General features: G+C 47.6%; 1 protein-coding gene and 1 long non-coding RNA gene across 15 annotated transcripts in view; one reads left to right on the top strand and one right to left on the bottom strand.

The window, feature by feature from the left end:
• Positions 1-3,810: 3,810 nt before the first annotated feature.
• LOC309868342 lies at positions 3,811-10,862 on the top strand. Its single transcript, XR_014313647.1, has 2 exons — positions 3,811-3,865; positions 6,838-10,862. It is a non-coding gene; the product is annotated as an uncharacterized lncRNA (long non-coding RNA).
• Positions 7,809-21,560, bottom strand: part of ERC1 (ELKS/RAB6-interacting/CAST family member 1) — a 550,222-nt gene continuing 536,470 nt past the window's right edge. For all 14 annotated transcript variants that reach the window (XR_014313630.1, XR_014313634.1, XM_082738040.1 and 11 more), the window contains one exon: positions 7,809-13,385. Coding sequence is in view for 12 of the 14 variants with exons in the window: in XM_082738040.1 (XP_082594166.1) it covers positions 13,248-13,385 (138 nt within the window). In the remaining 2 variants the exon portion in view is untranslated. The remainder of the gene's footprint in view (positions 13,386-21,560) is intronic.

Below are 21,560 nucleotides of genomic sequence, written 5' to 3'. Positions count from 1 at the left end.
CCTTCGGCTCAGGTCATGATCTCAGGGTCCTGGGATCGAGTCCCGCATCGGGCTCTCTGCTCAGCAGGGAGCCTGCTTCCCTCTCTCTCTGCCTGCCTCTCCGACTACTTGTGATTTCTCTCTGTCAAATAAATAAATAATCTTTAAAAAAAAAAAGAACAGCATGGTCCCGTGTCTGCTAACCAAGGCTGCCTCCCTCCCTCCTGGCCCCCTTGTTGTCTGTGGGTCCTCACTGGCCCCCTTGGGGTGAGAGCCCACGAGGCCCAGCTCCGGGATGGAGGGCTTCTGTCAGGTGTGGCATGGGATGGCTCCTATCCCAGGGGCCACAGGGCTCTGCAATGACAGGCTCTCCTCCTTGGCCAGCTTGCGTTGGAGAGTGGAGGTGAGACTTTTCAAGTTCAATGAAACAAAGTCCCAAGAGACTCCATTCAGTCCACACTAGTGGTGCGAAATGTCTTTAGGAGGTGGAACAGATGGAGGACAGCAGCCGGGCTAAGCATTAGTGAAGTGCCCGAGTCTGGCAGAGCCATTTTAGGAAGACCTCTTGGAGCCAAACTTGGGTGGGAGGCAAGAGTGGTTCCCTTTGGCTTGGAAAAGCTCCTCTGCTTGGTCCCTCCGCCCGCCCCGATCCTGTCCTCGCTGGGCAATCAAAGTGCTTGCTGTTGATTCATGTCTTTGTTCTGATTCCCTAACTGAATTTAGAACTCCTTGCCTAGAGGCCATAGTCCCTGTCCCCAGTAAAGAGGCCACTAATCTTTGGAGGAGGGAGGCTCCCTCGGGTTGAGTGGAGACAAGCCTGGCGGGGGAACAGCTGGGACAGTCCTCTCCTGCTCGTCTCTCAAACGCTACTCACTGGGCAATCTGGGCCAGTTCTGAGACTGGCGGGAGTTCGGGCTCCCCGGCCTTGCCAGGAGTCTTTCGGATATAAATTCTATTCCCTTTGCTAAGAGAATAGAATGAAGAAAGTCAGAAACAAAGATTCAACACTCTGAAGTCCTCAACTGGGCTCCTGCCCCATCCTCCGTGCTCCGCTGGGCTGGTGGCTGAATCCCAGGGTGGCCGCCCCCTCTACCTTCTGCAGGTTGGATGCCTTGGCTTCTTCCCACCCGCTGTCTTCCTCTACTTGATTCCTTTTGGATTAGCTCAGCGTAGCTTTACCCCAAAGACTGTCCGAGTTGGCAGGAGTCACACACTGGGTTGTTTGGCTTTTAATAAAGTTTATGATTTAAATCTTGTGCTCTTAACACCTTCTTTGCAAGCCTCAGAGGGAAACAGAAATGCTGAGCTTGTTTACTTAGTCCCTCCCTAACATGGAGACCCTCACGCTTGGCCAAAGCCTGTGTGTATACATGTGTGTGAGTGTGTGTGAGCGTGCATTCACACGGAGTTCGGGCGTATGGCTGTGTGTATGCACACACTCAGAGGGACAGGAGCAACCTTTAGAAAGACTGGCCGCATCTCAGTCCCTGGCAAGTTCCCAAGACATCCACTGAGCCGTTCAGCATGAAGATTTTCCTGTGAAGGGCTCCCACTTGCCCTCGTTCCCACGCAGGGAAAACCCACGAAGAGGTTAGCATGGGGGGAATAGGGAAAGCCCTGGGAAGCCCCTCAAACAGGATCCTGAACTTTCAAGGTTAAACCCCAGCTGCTTCCCTCCCAGCATGTGAGCACCGCACCCCCTGCCCCCGCCCCGGCCCCAGCTGCAATCCTGGGGACCTGCTGCTCTGTGGCTTGGCCTGGAAACAAGAAACTGGGCCGAGGAGGCAGCAGACGGGACTCCTCATGACATCAGGTAGCCCAGGCACAGGCTTGTTGGGACTCGTCCTGCCCAAGGGGGGAAGCTGGGCTCATGACAGATGCCTGTGTGAGTATTTCAGGGACCAATACGTTTCCAATGACATGGGCTAACACTGGGCAGCTGTGGAAAAGAGAAGCGCAGAATCCAGAGATGGAGGGCAGCCCACAAGGGAACACGTCAGTCTGGACCACTTAGTGAGCCCTAGAGCATGGGCTGCGGGCCCGCGGGGGACCCAGGAGGGAGGCAGCCCGGCTTCCTGCCCTCGGGGAGATGAAGGGGCCGTGGAGTCTGAAGGGCAGGGAATGCAGGGCCCAGCGTGCGCTCATGGGTGGGGTCGAACGGGGACACCACGGGCGTCTTCTGCAGGTCCCAGCGCACGCAGGAGAGCTCAGAGGTCCTGGGCTTTGCTTGCACGCGGTGGCCTGGCCTCCTCGACGTGACGTTCTGGCCAAAGAATCCAACGGCGGGCTCCAGTCTCCCTGGGTCTCTTTTGTCACAGTGACTAACAGGCAGGCCAGACAAAGCTCGCATTCAGGAGCCCATCCCCGCAGGAGGATAACACAGCCCCAGCTGATGAGGCAGGCACATTGGCATCTGGGGTTTTTTCCTCCTAAAGCAGAAGCAATATGATTGTTGGCATCGGACTCCCCTGGGGGAGGGCACGGCAGCCTCAGCCGGGACTGGGCGCCCAGAAGACAGGCCCAGAGCTGTCCCATGTGCTTTCTCGAGTTCACACAGGGCCAGCAGGGAGCCTCGGATGGGGGCGGAGGGGAGAGGTGGGCGCGATTCCCCCACGTAAGACTCCCAGTTCCGGGCCTGAGCATTCCCATCTGTAGGATTTCAGACAGGGGAAATAGCACTGGTAGGCCCCGGTCAGATGGTCAGATGGTTTCCGGCGGGTGATGGTCTCCTTGGCAAGTCTTTAGGCAAAACAATACGTGGATTTACTCTGAGGCCACGGGGATGATTCTATCCTGCAGATGGTAGGTGCGATCCAGGAAGGGTTTCCCAGGCCAAGGATGGCTCACCTGTGCTGATTAGTGCCACAAACAGCTGCAGGGGCTCCCGGGGGCCTTCCTGTGCATCAGCTCGCCTAGCTTCACTATACACCTGTGAAGTGGGCACTGTTCTTTATTTTTATTTTTTAAAGATTTATTTACTTATTTGAGAGCGAAAGACAGTTGTGGGGGAGGCAGAGGGAGAGAGAGAATCTCAAGCAGGCGCCTTGCTGAGCTTGGAGTCTACACAGGGATCGACCTCATGACCCTGAGACCATGATCTGAGCCCAAACCAAGAGTCAGATGCTCAACCCACTGAGCCACCCAGGCGCCCCTAGGCACTATTATCTCTGTTTTAAAAATAAAAAAACCGAAGGTCAAAGGAGCCAGGTGAATTCTCCAAGGCCACACACCTAATAAGCAATGAAGAGAAGATGAGAACCTGGGTCTTCCTTCATTTCAGGGCCAGGGTTTCCACACATCAAGCCCTGTGTTACTTTTGTTCTCCGCGCAGTCAGCAGGATAAGCATCCTGTCCCCCCACAGCCCTGCGGGCCACACAGAGGCTGTGTAGGCCAGGAGCTGGTGTGGCCTGGATTCAGCCGCCCTGAGACAGCACAGGCCGCGCTGGACAAGTGTCCTTTGGGCAGCTAGTGCCGTGGGGATAGCCAGCGATGAGCCCCACAGATGAGGAGGGCTGACTGGCTTCTTGGCTTTTCTTTTTCCCTGGAGTCAGCTGACTCCTCAAAGCTGCGGGATCTTCTGATCATCAGTGCCCATGATAACAATCAAAGGAAAGCTGGATACAAAAACCTCCAGCCACCCTGTCACCCTGGAGCAGTGCGTTTCCAAGGTCGCCTGGCGTGTCCCCTTTGCCGACCAGTTACCCCCGCTGCCGGGGAGGGGCAGCCATGGCTGCAGGCCTCACACGGACGTTCTCAGGGCTGGGCTTTGTTCCAGCCCATCTCTGCTACACCCCCAGCCCCGCATGCACACACCCACACGCATGCGCATGCACATGGCGAGGAGTCAGGGGTGCCACCCCAGTCAACTGCACACGCCATTGCAAGGTAAGATTGCGAATGGACTCCCTCCAATGCCTCATTTCAGACACTCCTTAAGGATAAAATAAACAAAACGCACACACACACACACACAAAGGATAAAATCAAAATATAAAAAATTCAATCCCAAGATGATCCAAAAGGACCGGCGCCTTGCGTGTGCATTCGGCCGGGGGCGCGAGGGGGCATCTGGGCACGGAAACCCTGCATTTGATGGACGTTTTGTCCTCACACGCCCTCTTAGATGAACACGGGTCAAGGTCTTCACCCTCAGGAGCCAGGCTGAAGTGCTGGGGACCGGGGCTCTGGGGGAGGCGCTGAGCCGGAAAGAGAGAGGGAGACCAGAAGGAGCGCTCATGCAGAGAGGGAGGGACGGAGGGACGAAGGCCAGCTGGCTGTTGAAGTGCGGCTGGGAACGAGGCCAGGACCAGGACCAGCGCACCTCGCCCTGTGAGCGCTGCCTGTGGCGAAGGCGTCACTTCTTCCCCGCGGGGCATGGCAAGGGAAGGGCTCGGTGCGGTGCCGGGGAGGGCTACCACTGCATCACCGGGGTTTCAGACCTCATTCCTCTCTCATCCAGGGCCTGGCGGAGAGAGCAGACTCCAGGGTGACTCATCCCACCCCGCGGGTGGACAATGGGGCATAGGATTCCCCTCTTCCTTCCTGGTACCCAGAAGGCACCTTCCTGGGTGCCTCCCGCCCAGCAGGGGTCACACAGAGCCTCCTGCCTGGTCATGAGCTCTGGCGGGGCTGGGGGCTGGGGAAATGACCTGCCCAGAGAGAGACCCGCACACAGATTGCCTCGGGTTTAACCCGGGGCCCATCACTTCCTGGCCTTGTAACGTTGGGCGTTGGGAGACTTCCCTCCAGGGCTCTAGCCATCACCTGCTCCTGGCCAACTCCACAACCCCACCGTCACTAGGCCTGGATGCTTTCCAGAGTGGGCACACCCAGGTGCTTTTCTTTTTCTTTCTTTTTACTGACCAGCCTCTTATGCTGGCTGTGGTTATGGTCACTGGTGGTGGTGTGGCTAAGGTTCCTCCAGTCTGGCCTTCCTTTCCAGAGCATTAGAGACCTTTCACAGTATGAGCCCATCCAACCTTTTAAGGTGTGATTGTGGCCACCATGTCTTCTTCTCTATGGTCTTTTTTCTTTTTTAAGGATTTTATTTATTTAGTTGAGAGAGAGAGAGAGATCATGAGCAGGGACCGGGGAGAAGTGGGGAGGGGCAGAGGGAGAAGCAGATTCCCTGCTGAGCAGGGCTCAATCCCAGGACCCTGGGATCACGATGGCAGCCAAAGGGAGACGCCTAATGGACTGAGCCACCCAGGTGCCTCATTCTCCTCCATGGTCTTAAGCCAAGCAGTATTTGATCTTGATACAAGACTGCTTACTATCCCTGAATACCCTGCGTCCTTGCCTACCTCCCCGTCTTTGCTCAGGCCCTCTTTTCTGCCTCCCTCATCCTTGAACTCCTCCACTGGCAAAATGCAGTTTACCTTTCAAGGTCAAACTTGAAGTTCTGTGAAGAGCATGGCCTTCACATTTTATGTCTTCCCACATTTTATGGGATTCCTTTCTGCCACTAGTCCCAGCTCCCCAAGAGAAGCGGCCACAGTAGTGGGTTAAAGAGCACAGGCCATGGAGCCAGAGCTGGAGCCGGGTTGAACCTTGAACCCCATGTCTGAGCTGCAGGACCTGGGGAAGGTTGTCTCGCTGCCCCATGCCTCATCTGTAAAATGGGCACAGCAGCACCCCCCTCACAGGATGGCTACGAAGATGAAGTGAGAGAAAGCTGGTGGAGTGAGAACACCTGAAGCTGGCTCCTGGGAGACACGCCCCAGGCTCTTATTGGCATGACCGGTGCCCAGAACACAGCAGAGCATGAATCCTGAACGGAGGGCTCTGGCGGCCATCTGTGAAGGCAGATGACTTGGATCTTGGGGAAAAGGTCCCTGTGCGGTGACTGGGGAGCATGATCAAAGGGCGTGAGTGTTTAACTTGGGGACATTTCAAACATACAGGGTAATAGTGGGATTACAAGCTGCGGGCATCCGATCTCCAGCTTTGCCAGACACTGATCCACTGCCCATGCTTCTGTACGGGTGACTCGCTCCTCGCCAATGCCCCGCCCCATGTGCTGGATGGGCTTTAAGCAAATTGCAGGTGCAAAAAGAGCAATTTTATGCTTTACACTCTCAAAGGAGCTTTCAAAAAGAAAACACATAATCATATATGGTTCCTCATGGATTATGGCTTTGTGACTTATGGCTTAGATGAAGGCGGCTTTAGTTTCAAGGGGAAGGTCGAAGAAAGGCTGGGGGGTCAGGGAGCAGCCAAAGGCTCTGGGCTGGGAGTCCAGGGCTCTTCCCAGGACATCTGGGAAAGCTTGTGGATCTCAAACACTCCATCACTCCAGACTCTAGGTTTTTTGTTTTGTTTTGTTTTGATTTTTGTTTTGAGAGAGAGCACGTGCGCATGCAAGAAAGGGCAGGGGCTGGGGAGGGGCAGTGGAAGAGGGAGAGAGAGACTGACTCTTGGGCAGGCTCCACATCCAGCACAGAGCCTGATGTAGGAGCTTGATCTCAACCAGCCTGAGATCACCACCTGAGCCAAAATCCAGAGTCCGGCACTTAACCGAACTGAGCCCCCCAGTGCCCCAAGTCTGACTAGTTCTTAATCATCTTTGAGCCAGTCCAAGATATTCCACCTAAAAAAATTAATAGTAGTAGTCTTTTCATCATTCAAAGACAAAAAAAAGTTAATGGATGGAATTCTCAATTGCAAGTTCTCCTCTCCTATTTTCCTTGAACCTTATGGTCTCTGTGTCCATTTGTCTGCAACAGAGTGCTGGTAGACCGCAGAGTGAATAAATAGTGAAATAAGATTAATGGAAAACCCTGGAAACAGCTGAGCAGTGTAATCTGACAGCTTTCTGTGGACACATCTGCTTGTGGTTGTGATCTTGTATTTTGCAGTATGAGACATGTTCCACAAGTGAAATTGCTCCTGCTTCATGACGACGTGATGAGCAACATCAGGTTCCAAGTCCTGTAAGTGGCGTGGTGTCCCAGGTGTTCCTCCACCTGGCGGGACATCTCAGCAGCTGTTCCAGGTGGAGGGAGGCAGGGCCAGAGCCCAGGTGCAGGGAGAACCTGCCAGGAGGGGCGATGGCTGACTCTCCCGTCCAATTCCCAAGAGCCAGTGCACAGTGGGCAGGAATTTCCAAGGAAGGGGGGCAGAGTGAGGCAAGCAGGTTGATCTCCTCTGAGGGTAGATGGATAAATGGAGCTAAGCAGAAAACTAGTTCTCGTACAACAAGTCCGCCCTCCCTCCCACCCCAGAATACTTTCTTATTGAGCATAAGGCCCAAGACAAATACCCACACTGGGGGATTTTCCAGCCCAGGTTCTCTGGTTCCTTTATTCTTGGGGTTTGCTTTCTGTTGGCTGCTACAGCTCTCGCACCCCTGAGCTAACATGTCACATACACCCCAGTGAAGACCGAGTCCAAGTCCTGTGTGAACCACCCCCTCCACCAGGCCCTGGCTGCTCCCCCCACCCCAAGCTCCAGAAACACAGTTCAATGCGAAATGGGGAAACTGGCTCCGTGTCTAGCATGTAAGGAAGGAGAAAGGGAGGTGGAAATTGACTTCGAAGAGCAATTACAGGGCTACCAAACCGGAGTTCAGGTGGAGACCTAAAGCAGACCGACTCTTCTGAGGACATCACTCCGCCAAGGCCTATCAGAGCCCAGCCAGCCTTGGCTCCTCCATCCCTGCCTTCACCCCAGGCAAGCCTGGGGGTTCTGGACACAGCTGGTTCCTGGCTTACCTACCATGGCGTTCATCTCTTGGAGGCCACTGGCTTCTCCCTGCTTTTCTGGCATTTGAGGACTCATCTCACTTGGCTTATTAGACTGGATTAGACTCAAAGAAAGACACAGCACACGATTTTTAAATAACTTTATAATTTCCCGATGGATTTAGTTTGTGAATAAAAAAGAAAAAAAAATGGACAAAGTGTTTACAATAATTATCAAGGCAAAGTTGACTATAACACAATTTCTTTGTAATGTCATTATCCTGTCAGTAACACGACTCCGGCCGTCTCACTCTCTCACACACACACACACATGCACACACACACAGTTGAAGGCAGCAGGTGCATTTGCATCACAGACACCATCATTGCGGCTGCTACTGTCACCACAAGGAACTCAAGCTAAAAGGAGTGAGTGCCCAGGGCCCCCAGTGCCTCTCACTCAAGTGCTGCACTTGTCTTCAGGGGCGGGGAGGGGCAGATCCCAGGCAGATGTTGGGTCTCCACCCTGGACAGCCCGGCGTGCTCTGCAGGACCCTGGGCCAGTGGGCTAGTCCTGCGTGGGCAGGCTGGCCGGCGTGGGCGGGGTGTGGCGCTCAGGTGGGTCTGGCTGCATCAGAGCACGAATGCAATACTGGTGTGGCGTGGAGAGAAGGGCCCGGCTTGGAGCGCTCGTGCTGGCCCAGGGCGTAGTTTACCCCAGGCTTCGCAGGGATCCCGTTCTTGGCTGACCATGGCATCTCTGGGGCCAAAGGAACAGCCTGGGCATGGGAGATGTGGGGTCTAAAAAGCTTCAAGGGCAAGACTCTGGGGCCTGAAGCCAGAAGGAACTGAGATCTGAGTACAGTTCGTCAGCCTGGATTGTGGGCTCCAGGCTGGCCCGGGCTGGGCCTGTGCTGGCTGACTCCCTGGCTGACATAGCACCAAGTAGGCGGAGAGCGGGTCTGTGGCCCGCATGGGGCTGCTGCCGGCTGCGCAGCTGCAGGGCCAAGCCCGGGTTACCACACAGTATTAGGCACACGGAGCTGGGACCAAGTGGGTCTCTGAGGGTGGTTATGGGGTCTCAAACTTTGAAACGTCTACCAGAGGTCCTGAGGATGTAAAGGAGACCACTGGCACCAGTGGGACTCTCTGAGTCCCGGATTCCAATTCTTACTCAGTAGCTCTCTCACTCAGGCAGTCGCCAACCTGGAGGGTGGCCACTGGTGTTTTCCAAGGGACTAGCCCAGCTGCCACCTCGGCGAGCTTGGGAGGAAGCGGGGAGGAGTTGGGCTGCCCCATAGCTTGAATTCCTTTATTAACATGATATCATTTTGCATTTCTTAAAACACAGATCTTTAACTTTTCAGTTCTACAAACTACTTTTTAATATCTTAATAATCTCAACAATGGACACAATGTAACTGCCCCAATGCTCTGAACCACACAGACAATATTGACAAGCAGAGAAACAAAAGAGGAGGTGGGGTGGGACAAAATCCCTCCAAATCAATTCCTAAAACCACCTTTCCCCCAAGAGAGTCAGGAGGAGAAACACCTACAAGAGGGTCACAGCACTCGCCAAACACATTGGGAAAAAAAATCAGGAGACACTTGGTTACAGTTTTGACACTAAAAAGTCTGGAAACAGTTTTTGCTTAAAAAGATTAAGTAAAGACAGCCATTTTGTTCAGAAGGATTTCCCTGTAATGTGTGTGTGTTTTTTCTTGCCCAGACATTCCCTTAGTCCACGTGGGGGAAAACTCCAGGTTCTTTTTAAAACATTTCTTTGACCAGTTCAAGTTGCTGTCCTGAGAAGCCCAGGGACTGGCAGTGATGGATGGGTTGGCCTGGCAGGCTTGGCAAAGGTCAGTGGGCTCTGCTGCATCTACTCTGTCCTCATCTGCTTTCCCACAGCTCTGGACTCTTGCGGGTGGGACATGAGGCTGGGGAGGCAGACATGAGGTACTGATATTATGGACACGGCCCACTGTGACTCAGGAAGGGTGATGGGAAGGTCACATTCAATGTGGCACCACGTTCTTGATGTGCTCTTTCCTCAGAACCGCTGAGGGTAGCCAGGGGGCCTGTGCTTCATGACTAGGGTCAAAGGGGAGGGCAGGATGGTTCTGGGATCAGCAGAACTCTCTAGCAGCAAATCCAAATGCCAATCCTGAACATCATGGGGAGGGATTAGCTCAGCAGTTGACTAAAACTTGATGATGACTTCCTCTTCTTCTCTGAGGAGTGGGTGAGCCAATGAGCTCCTCATGGAAAATCAAACAGACTTTTATTGACAAAAGGTACTAAGTCACACTGCCACTATTGACCCTGAAGGCAGTCTTGGGTCCCATCGGCTTTACTAGTATTTCTAAAGATTAGGTGTAAGGAAGACAGAGAAGCACTTAGCTCTTTGCTAGACTATAAGGTACCAGGGTACAGGTTAGAGCTGAGATGGATGTGGGGATTCCCATTCGTATTTCTTAACATATTAAAGCCCATTTAAAATCTTTTCCATTTCAAATGGTATCCAAGTCTTTGTAAATCTCAATTCAGATACTTCATCAAGAACTCAGTGAGTACCTGGGATAGAGGTATATGAAAAGATGAGAAAAATCACATTGTATTTTTCAGTCATGAGCCCCACGTTCAACTCCACCCACTCTTCTTCCTGTCCCCTTTTACAATGACCTTGATTTGGGGTGCAGATCTTCAGGTGCTAAGGGGCAACTAGACTTGCCAATAGAGTGGACAAATTTGGTGAATATAACAGACAACCTGCAGTGAGTGTTCAGACTACAGACCTTCCCCAGCAGCTGAGTGACCTTGTGAAACCATGAACACTAGAAGAGTGCCATGTACTGGTAAGTCTTTGTGTCACGGGCACTGCGCATTTAGTAAAAGGTGGCCTGATGAATGATCTCAACTCAATAAGATACTCTAAGTGCTAGACACTGTAGTAATTTTGCCCTTGTAATATAAAATCTGGTCATGTGTGCTATTAAATTTTAGGCAGAACCTACTTTCATCTAGAACCCAGAAGTCCCCAGAACCATTTGAGGTGCTAGGATGGCCATCCAAGAGGAATCAAGGAGATTCACAGAAACCAGATGGATGATGGTGGCCCAGAAATTTTTCTTCTCAGAAGCACTTGTCCAGAGGACTTCCAAGGGAAGCAACAGGAAAGGTTGAAAACAAAAGGGGAAGAAAGGAGGTACAGTGAGAGTCACCCACACAGTGGACAAGTGTGGCAGGTCCTGTATTTGAGAGCAGAAACAGAATGAGTAAGACCCTTGCTTCGCAGGTCTGAGAACAGCAGCTGGAGCTGGGGCCACCTCTCTGGGCATGGCCTCTGCTCCTGCCTGCTCTGCTCTGCAGGAGTCCTACCAAGGGTGTCCTCATCCCTCAGTTCTCTGTGTTAGGGTAGATAAAGTGAGATTCTAATACTCCAGGCCTAAAATACAGGGGGCCTTCTACAGGATTTACGGGCAGTGCATGGAATTGTGGTGACTGACCACAAACGACCACCACCAACCATCTAACCCCTCCATCTCCCACCTTGCCCGCTTCTGGCCAGCTGGGCTATCAGGAAGCATCGCACTAAGAAGGTTTTGAGCAGAGTCCATTTAAACCTTCGATAGGAAACATTCTACAGCTGTCTCACAGGGAGCCTGTTTGACAGCAGGGAATCAGGGCAGCTGGAGATATGACCATATAAGTTAATGGGATAGTCAAGGGCTGCCAGTGGGAAGATACTGGACTGACAGCCGTGGTGACTTTCCAGGCAGCATCAGATTCTTGGGGTGAGTAACTGGGGAGGGGGAAAGAGGGAAATGTAAGACAAAAGCATTTAGCTCAGCAACTCTTATCAGAAGATGTGAGTGTCTGGTGGGAGTCTGGCCGGAGAGGTGGTCAAAGGGCTAGATTGGGGTTAAGTGGGCTCTTTCTTGCTGCCTGATTGTTTATGACTGCTGTTGTCCGGGCTTGGGAAGAACGCCTTTCAAAATGCCAATACCTTCAACCAGATTTGCAACTTTGGGGTCCATTTTCTCATCTGTGACACGGAGCTGGCCAAGTGCCATGTGGTGTGTGCGGATGTATTAAGATAACACTATCCACTGTAGCCCCCCTAAACACTACACTCTTGTTGGGTAACAGCAACAATAATCCTGAACCACCCACCCAAAAGAATCCTGAAGGCAAGTAAATGACTCAGCCCCCTTCCTCCCAAACTCACTCATTCCATTATAATGAGAAATGAGAAAGGCTCATTTGTGAAAGAGTCTTCTGGAAAGATAACCTCTACTAAGACAGAAGGAGCGGGGAGGGTACGCCTTTGAGTGCTCTAACTCAAGCAGGTACGTCTCATAGAGTCCCTCACATTTCTCCTTCACTGAAAAGAGACTTTTGTCAAGGATGGGTACCCCGCAGTGAATTGCACATAGTAGGCATTTCATAAATATTCTCTGAATGAAAGAGTTGAGGAAGAGTGTGAGGGGATGAGAAACATTCATTTGTGCCAGAAGGAGGTTCCAGACAATGCTCGAGGCTACGGTTCTGGGCGTGCACATCAAGGGTAAAGGTAAAAGGGAGGAAGGTGGGTCATGAACTTCAGCAAACACTGGGCTGCAAGAGCGTGGAACATGGGTGATGGGACGGCAGAAACATTCTTTTGGGGCTCAGGGGCCTAGAATGCCAATGAAAGATGTTTAGGAGAAACCAGCCTGGGCCTAGGGAGCCATCATTTTCCACAGAAGCAGAGCTGTAGGTGGTGAAGGCAGCCCTCACGTCAAACCCTTCTCTTTCAGATCCAGATTTGTGATCTGACAACTGAAGTATATTAAGGTCAAAGGTCTAAAGCCAGAGGGACCTGGGGGAGAACTGTCTGCACCATCCTCTTGTTAACTGGTTGAGAAGAGCAAGGATGAGTGAGACAGACAGGGCTGGGTAGTGACTCGCAACCTGGGGTATTAGTGTTCACGAAGCCATCATGAGGCCCGCTCACAGATCCCCTGCATAAAACATTACACGTGAAAGAAAGCAGAAGAGTCAGTTTCTCTTTGTCCCTGTTCTTTCTTTTCCCCTCTCTCTTTTTCAGATTTTTTTTTTTTTAACCATTTTAGGAGAAAAGCACCTGTTGTGATATTAGAACACTCAGCTCTCTAGTCCACTGGGAAGTTTCTTTCAATATGTTGAACTCCAAGGAAATTCCTGTTTAGTTCTCATGTCAAGGACAGAAGGAAAAAGGGCTCTCCATTCCATGTCCTTCTGTAAGGGCAGAACCACCAGCTTCCAGAGTTCTCCACTGCTGATGACGGGATGGCAGTTCTTCATGGAAACCTGGCCACTTACCCACCCTGGATATCAGTGTAGAGACAATACCCAAGGTAGAAAGGCAGAGGTCAGATGCCAGCTATAGAGAGGCTGGTGGAATCACACTCGAAGGACTAACCAAAATAGGACAGAGTTTGTAGTGTTTGTTGGGTGCCAGGAAGTTTCTGGGTGCCCGTTCCTTACAGCTCCTCTTTCTTGGTTCCCGGGTTTACTCTAGCAGCACTGCCGGGCTGGCTGCTCCCCATTTAGCAGGGTCAGGACGACTCTTCCAACGCGTTGACCACCTGCTCCAGGATGTCGGGGCAGTGATCTGCTATCTGCTGGAGAATGGCATTGGCGAATTCCTGAAGCTCTGCATTGTCCCGTTCACCTTTCTCTAGCTCATTCTGAAGCTGAAAGGGAGAGGAAAGATGAATTTCAGATAAAATAAAGTGATGCTGTTTGCACTGGGCTAATGGTTATTGTTCACGAATAAGGAAATGGCATTTCCAACAACATGGGTAAACCTGGAAGGCATTATGTGAAGGGAAATAAGCCAGAAAGACAAATACTACATGGTATCACTTCCACGTGGAATCTGAGGGTGTGGGGAAGAGTCACACTCACAGAAACACAAAGCACAATGGTAGCTACTGAGGCCTGGGGGAGTGGGGGAAATTGGGAGAGATTGGTAAAAGGGTACAAACTTTCAGTTATAACCTGAATAAGGTCTGAAGATCTAATGTATAATATGATTACAGTTGATTAAATTGTACTGTATAATTAAACATGCTAAGAGAGGGGAGCCTGGGTGGCTCTGTCAGTTGAGTATCTGACTCTTGGTTTTGGCTCAGGTCATGATCTCAGAGTTATAGGATCGAGCCCCGCATTGGGCACCGCACCATTGAGCATGAAGCCTACTTGGGGTTCTCTCTCTCCTTCTCCCTCTGCCCCTCCCCCATCTAAAAAATATATTAATATGCTAAGAAAGTAAAACTGCAATGTTCTCATAAGGGAAAAAAAAAGGAGTGATGTGAGATGACAGATGCATTACCTCGAGTGTGGGAATCTTCACCGTGTATCAAATCATGTTATACGTTTATTATGTCTGTTTTATTTGTCAATTAAACCTTAATAAAGCTGAAAATGAAAAAAGAAATGACCAAAAAAAAAAAAAAAAAAGGCACTTTCTATGGGAAGTCTTCCTGCATCAGAGTTCCCAACCAGGAAAGGGTGTAAGTTAATATCGAGTGTTTGCTCATGAAGGGGTGACTAGTCCAAGTCCCAAAGGCTTGGAAAGCCAGCACCAGCACTCTCATGCTGGGGGGAAGTTCTCTCTAGTGTGTCGCAGTATCATACCCATACCCAGCACAGGGACCAGGGCACACACGTGATCTCAGATCGGATCTTAATCTTGCATAATGGTCCTTTATCCTGGGGAAACATGTATTTAAAAGACCTTCCCCATTTGCTATAAACCACTTTTATTCAGTATGTCAGATGATCTGATAATTTAGTTAAAGAGATTATTTGGAGCAACACATAAGATAGTCCTCTGTTTAGGAATAAGTATAATTCTAAATTCCTATAATTTCAAATGCTCTCTTGGACATCCCTTCAAGCATTAAGCCAGATTTATCGAGGGCCTCCTGGGTGCTGGGTGCTGAAAGACGAATGCATTTGGTTCTTGCTCCGAGATCCATGCAGGTTAATGGAGGAGACAAACATATACACAGATAATTAATTACCGCAAGCGAGGCCTGTACACGTGCTACAGGGGAAGACGTGAGAATGACTGCTGCGTCCCAGAGGGGTCTGAGAAGACGCTACTACAGGCAGTATGTGATGTGGAGCCTGAGAGCAGAATAGGAGTCTGTTGGGAGATCAAACAAGAGGCTTTCAAGCAGATGAAAGAAATGCAGATGTGAGAGCTATGAAGGGGCTCGGCACAGACCTTGGGAAGATGGAACCTTTCAGTGTGGCTGGAGCGTAAGGTAAGGGCACTGCGCAAAGAATGACAGGCAATGAAGCTGAGAAGAGGCAGACCGGGGCCGGCCTGTGGATGGAAAGCTGAGGAGTTCAGATTTAATCTGGTTAAAAAACAAAAAAGGAAGTCTAAGAGCTTTTAAATAGTGCAGTGACATGATCAGCTTCATGTTCTCAGAAGAGAATCGGGAAGATAAAAACACGTTAGACTGAGTGGAAGGAAGAATCAGTCAAGGGAGGTTACTGTGGCAAGCCCAGAGGCCCTACGGCAGGGCCAGGGGACATGGAGGGCAACAGATGGGCAGGAGACTTCCCAAATGTAGGACTGATGGGAGGTGAAGTTCAGAAAGAGGGGAGGGAGGATCATTCTGATTGCTCTAGCTGGGGACATTAAACAAGACTGAAAATAAGGCAGAGAAGGTTTTTAGGAAAGCAGAGAGATTAAAAATTGAGTTCCAAATGTATTAAGGATGCAGGTTCTGATTAGGTCCTTTGGGTCTCAATGTCAGCCGGCACGGTTTTCTCATTTATAAAATGGGGCAGTAACATTCATAGGGTTGTTTTAAGGATTTAGTGGGATATTCATATAAAGTGCAGTACAATGCCTGACACAGAAAACATCTGACAAATGTTAGATGTTGTAATTATTGCTAAGTTGGTTAAGATTACCTTGACAGAGCATGTTGATTAGAGAGCACACAGAACCAAGTTCTAACTGCACTGCTGACAGAGTCTGCGTGCCCTGAGCCAAGAGTGAGCATGCCGCTGCTTCAAATATATCAAAGAGCTGGGGACAGATTTTGCAATCTTCTTTCTGTTAAATGTTGACTAAAACACCAGGACACGCAAGGACCAGATTAAGACTACCCTAAGTCTTGACCCATCTCAAGGTCTGGCTGTGTTGTATGAATGCGAATCTCTGAAACGGGGAAACCAAGGAAAGCAGGTGCCTTCTCAATCTAGCTGCACAGACGACAGCCCGGAAAGACTGCTAGGTGAGGACATGACGACTCTCAAATCTCTTGAACAGAACCAAAGTCAACCACGCAAAGTAATGGAGGAGACTGTTCCACCTCAGTTTCCCATCTCAGTCCTTCCCAGGAATACCCCAGACATCTTTGGTTTATTCAGAGCCAGGTGTCTGCACTCACTCTCTATAAGTCACATGTTTACTTCCTGTGAAATACTTTCCATTCCCATTTGGCTTCTGTTTGTTAAGTAGATAATAATGAAGTTTCTAACATTTTAAATTTATTTAAAATTATTATTTTTTCAGGGTTTTTCCCCCCTAATTTAAAAAGTACTACAGGGATGCCTGGGTGGCTCAGTGGGTTAAAGCCTTTGCCTTCGGCTCAGGTCATGATCTCAGGGTCCTGGGATCAAGCCCCACATTGGGCTCTCTGCTCAGCAAGGAGCCTGCTCCCGTCCCGCCTCTGCCTGCCTCTCTGCCTACTTGTGATCTCTGTCAAATAAATAAATAAAATCTTTAAAAAAAAAAAAAAAGTACTACACTAACACTGTAGAAAATTTGGAAAACAAAAGCACTGGGAAAAAAAAGAATGACAATATTAACATCAAGAGATAACCACTGCCACTTATTTTGTTGTATATCCTTTGAGACATTCTTTTATTATATATACAGGTAATTTTAGAAACAAAATGGCAATGACAGTATATAGATTATTTGTGAACTGACTTTGTTTTCACCTAAAAATATACCACAAACACATTTCAGAAACCAAATCCTAAAGGCTCTTTCAGAGCTTGGTAATTCATTCTAAATTTATTCATATATATAAAAGGAGCTAAGAAAATATTTGAAAGGAAAAAAATGATGTGTGGACTGGCTTATCGATTATAAAACATACTGCAAAAAGCCTCTAATTAGAAAGAGTATTGTACTGATAAAATTAGATCACTGGAATTTAGAATATGAGCAGGAGTAATTTGAAGTCAGTGAATTGTATTAGGTCAACTGGGCCTTGTGGTTAGATTCCTGCTCATACCCTATATAAGCATAAATTTAAAATTACCTAAAGATCTAAATTTAAAAATTATGTTGCAAAGACATAGTCTTCTCATGCACATACAAAACATTCTCCAGGACAGATAATATGTAAAGCCTTAAAATGAACCTTAATAAATTTAAGACTGAAGTCACATCAAGCATGTATTCCAACCACAATGGTATGAAACTAGAAATCAGTTACAAAAAGAAAATAGAAATTCACAAATATTTGGAGATTAAACAACATGTGACTGAAAAATTGATGGGTCCAGAAAGAAATCAAAAGAGATACAAAAAAAATACCTTGGGCTGGGGGCTGGGGTGCCTGGGTGGCTCAGTGGGTTAAGCCTCTGTCTTCGGCTCAGGTCATGATCTCAGGGTCCTGGGATTGAGCCCTGCATCAGGCTCTGCTCAGCAGAGAGCCTGCTTCCCCACCCTCTCTCTGCCTGCCTCTCTGCCTACTTGTGATCTCTGTCTGGCAAATAAATAAATAAAATTTATTTAAAAATATCTTGAGACAAATAAAAATGGAGATACAATATACCAGATATATGGGATACAGTAAAAGCATTTTTTTAAAAAGATCTATTTATTTGGGAGAGGGGGGAGGAGTGGTGGACGGAGAGAGAGAGAATCTCAAGCAGACTCCCCACTGAGCATGGAGCCCAATGCAGGGTTCAGTCTCACAAACCTGAGATCATGACCTGAGCCAAAGTCAAGAGTTGGACACTTAAGCTACTGAGCCACCAAGTCGCCCCCTAACAGCAGTTCTTAAGAGGGAAACTCACAGATACAATAAGAAGCAAGAAAGATCTCAACCTAACTTTACACCTCAGGGAACTAGAAAAAGCCCAAAGTTAGTAGGAGGAACAAAATAACAAAGATGAAAGTGGAAATAAATGAAATAGAGACTATAAAAAGACAACAGACAAGAATAATGAAACTACAAGCTAGTGTTTTGAAAAGATAAACAAAAGAGACAAACCTTTTAGCTTAACTTACCAAGAAAAAAAGCAAGAGAACTCAAATAAAAATCAGAAGTGAAAGAAGAGATGCTAACTTATACCAGAGAAATACAAAGAATCAAAAAAGACTACCATAAAAAATCATACGCCAACAAATCAGACATACTAGTAGAAATGGATGAATTCTTAGAAAAACACAGCCTACCAAAACTGCATCATGAAGAAACAAAAAAATCTGAACCGACTCTTAGCAAGGGAACGGAATCATTAATCATTAATCAACCTTTCAAAAAACAAAAGTCCAAGACCAGATGACTTCTGTGGTGAATTCTACCAAACATTTAAAGAAGAATGAATACCAATCCTTCTCAAATTCTTCCAAAAAACAGAAGAGGAGGAATACCCCCGACTCATTTTATAAGACCGGCATTGCTTGCTCTGATACCAAAACTAGGAAAGGACACCACAAAGAAAGAAAATTGCAGGCCAATATCCCTGATAAACACAGGATGCAAAGATCCTCAATGAAATATGAACAAGCTGAATTTAATACTTCATTAAAGGGATTATACACCATGATCAAGTGGGATTTATTCCAAGGATGCAAAGATGCTTCAACATCTATAAATCAAAAATATGATACACCATAGTAACAAAATGAAGAATAAAAATTATATGATCACCTCAACAGATGTAGAAAAAGCACCTGATAAAATTCAACATTCATTTATGATAACAACCCTCAACCAAGAGGGTACAAAGTGAATATACCTCAACAATAAAGGGAGAAAAGACAAAAGAACAAGTATTGGTATCGATGAAAGTGGTACTACAGCCTAATAACAGAGAAATGGGCAGAGGATCTGAACAAAAAACTCACTGAAGAAATGCAAATGGTGAATAAGCACATAAAAATGCTCTTCCATTTGTAATTAAAGAAATACAGATTAAATAAGGAAGGTATTTTTAAAAAAGATTTTATTTATTTATCAGAGAGAGAGAGAGCGAGCACAGGCAGACAGAATGGCAGGCAGAGGCAGAGGGAGAAGCAGGCTCCCTGACGAGCAAGGAGCCCGATGTGGGACTCGATCCCAGGATGCTGGGATCATGACCTGAGCCGAAGGCAGCTGCTTAACCAACTGAGCCACCCAGGCGTCCCTGGGAAGGGTTTTGTTCCCTCATCACACTGGCAAAAGTTTCTGAAAGACTGTTATCAGGGGAAGTGGGCAGTCTCACATTACTGTGGGAATATAGTGGGCTATCTGGACTCATCAATCAAATTTAAAAGCAAATATCCATTGACCAAATACTCCTACTTTTAAGAGATCAGAATTATTAAAAGTGGAATATTTTTATAAATACACCAGTAAGAAATTCAAGAATGTATACACAAGTTTGTTTGCCAAGACAATTTGCAAGAACAAAAATTTATTAACAGTCTCAGCAGCAAACAAGAGGTCAGAGAGATTGGTATGTTTGGAGATCAATCTGTCTATCTAAAGAATATGTAAAGATAAATCCAAAACTATTAACAATAGGTAGTTTGAATGGATGGAAGAACTTCCAATCTTTACTACTTTTTTTTGTTTTTAAACTGAAATCCAGCTGACACACACTATTACATTAGTTGCAGGTGTACAGTATGGTGATTTAACAGACCTGTATCTTATACTAAGCTCACCAAACGTGTAGCTCCCGTCTGTCACCATACACCACTGTCACAATACCACTGACTATATTCTTTTGCTGTACCTTTTATCCTCATGGCTTATTCATTCCATAATTGGATGCCTGTATTTCCTGCTTCCCTTCATCCGTTTTGCCTAGCTGCTTACCCTCCTCCTCTGGCAACCACCAGCCCATTGTCTGTGTTTATGGGTCTGTTTATGTTTTTTTTTTGTTGTTGTTTATTTATTTTGTTGTTTAGATTCCACACGTAAGTGAAATCATTTATCTTTGTATTTCTCTTTCTCTGTCTGACTTACTTCACTTTGCATAATACCCTCTAGATCCTTCCATGTTGTTGTAAGTGGCAAGAGCTCGTTCCTTTTTCACAGCTGTGTACTATTCCATTGTAGATATGTATGTGTGTAGATACATCTGTCTGTCTGTTTCTCTCACGTATCACATCTTTATCCATTCCTTTACTGACAGTCACCTGGGTTGCTTCCATAATTTGGCTAGTGTGAATAATGTTGCAATAAACATAAGGGTAGGGGCGCCTGGGTGGCTCAGTGGGTTAAAGCCTTTGCCTTCGGCTCAGGTCATGGTCTCAGGGTCCTGGGATCGAGCCCTGCATCGGGCTCACTGCTCAGCAGGAAGCCTGCTTCCTCCTCTCTCTCTCTCTGCCTGCCTCTCTGACTACTTCTGATCTTTCAAATAAATAAATAAAAATCATTAAAAAAAAAATAAAACATAAGGGTACATACATCTTTTCTGATTAGTGTTTTTATTTTCTATGGGTAAAAAGGCCAGTAGTGGAATTACCGGATCATATGGTATTTCTACTTTTAATTTTTTTTTTTTTAAGATTTTATTTATTTATTTGACAGAGAGAAACCACAAGTAGATGGAGAGGCAGGCAGAGAGAGAGAGAGGGAAGCAGGCTCCCCGTTGAGCAGAGAGCCCGACACGGGACTCGATCCCAGGACCCCGAGATCATGACCTGAGCCGAAGGCAGCGGCTTAACCCACTGAGCCACCCAGGCGCCCCTACTTTTAATTTTTTGAGGAACTTCCAGTACTGTTCTACAATCCCACCAAGTATGCTCAAGGGTTTCCCTTTCCCCACATCCTCACCAACACTTGTTACTTTCTGTCATTTTTATTCTAGCCATTCTGACAGGTGTTGAGGTGATCTCATCATGTCATCATCATTTTGATATGCATTTCTCTAATGATCAGTGATGCTGAGTGTCTTCTCATGTGTCTGTTGGCCATCTGTATATTTTCTTTGGAAAAATATCTGCTCAAGTCCTATGCCCATTTTTAATTGGATTATTTGGAGGGTTTTTTGGTACTGAGTGGTAGAAGTTCTTTATATATTTTGAATATTAACCTCTTACTGGATGTATGGGTTGCAAATATTTCTCCCACTCAGTAGTTAACTTTTTGTTTTATTGATGGTTTCCTTCACTGTGCAAAAGCTTTTTATTGTGGTATAATCCTGATAGTTTACTTTTGCTTTTGTTTTCCTTACATAAGAAGACAAATCTAGAAAAATGTGGCCAAGGCAAATGGCAAAAATAAATTATTGCCTAGGTTTTCTCATGGGATTTTTACAGTTTCAGGTCTCATGTTCAGGTCTTTATTTTTAATTTTTTTTTTTTAAGATTTATTTATTTGACAGAGAGAAAGAGAGAAGATCACAAATAGGCAGAGCAGCAGGCAGTGAGGCAGGGGGAAGCAGGCTCCCCGCTGAGCAAAAAGCCTGATGATGTAGGCCTTAATCCCAGCGCCCTGAGATCATGACCTGAGCTGAAGGCAGAGACTTAACCCACTGAGCCATGCAGGTGCCCCTGTTTATTTATTTATTTTAAAGATTTTATTTATTTATTTGAGAGAGAGAGAGAGCATGAATTGGCGGTGGGGGGTAGGGTGGGCAGAGGGAGAAAGAGAAGCAGACTCCCC

This window comes from Mustela nivalis (genome assembly GCF_964662115.1).
Source record: "Mustela nivalis genome assembly, chromosome: 7".
Lineage (NCBI taxonomy): Eukaryota > Metazoa > Chordata > Mammalia > Carnivora > Mustelidae > Mustela > Mustela nivalis.
Note: the sequence above shows the minus strand (reverse complement) of the source record. Positions and strands in the feature narration are given on the sequence as shown.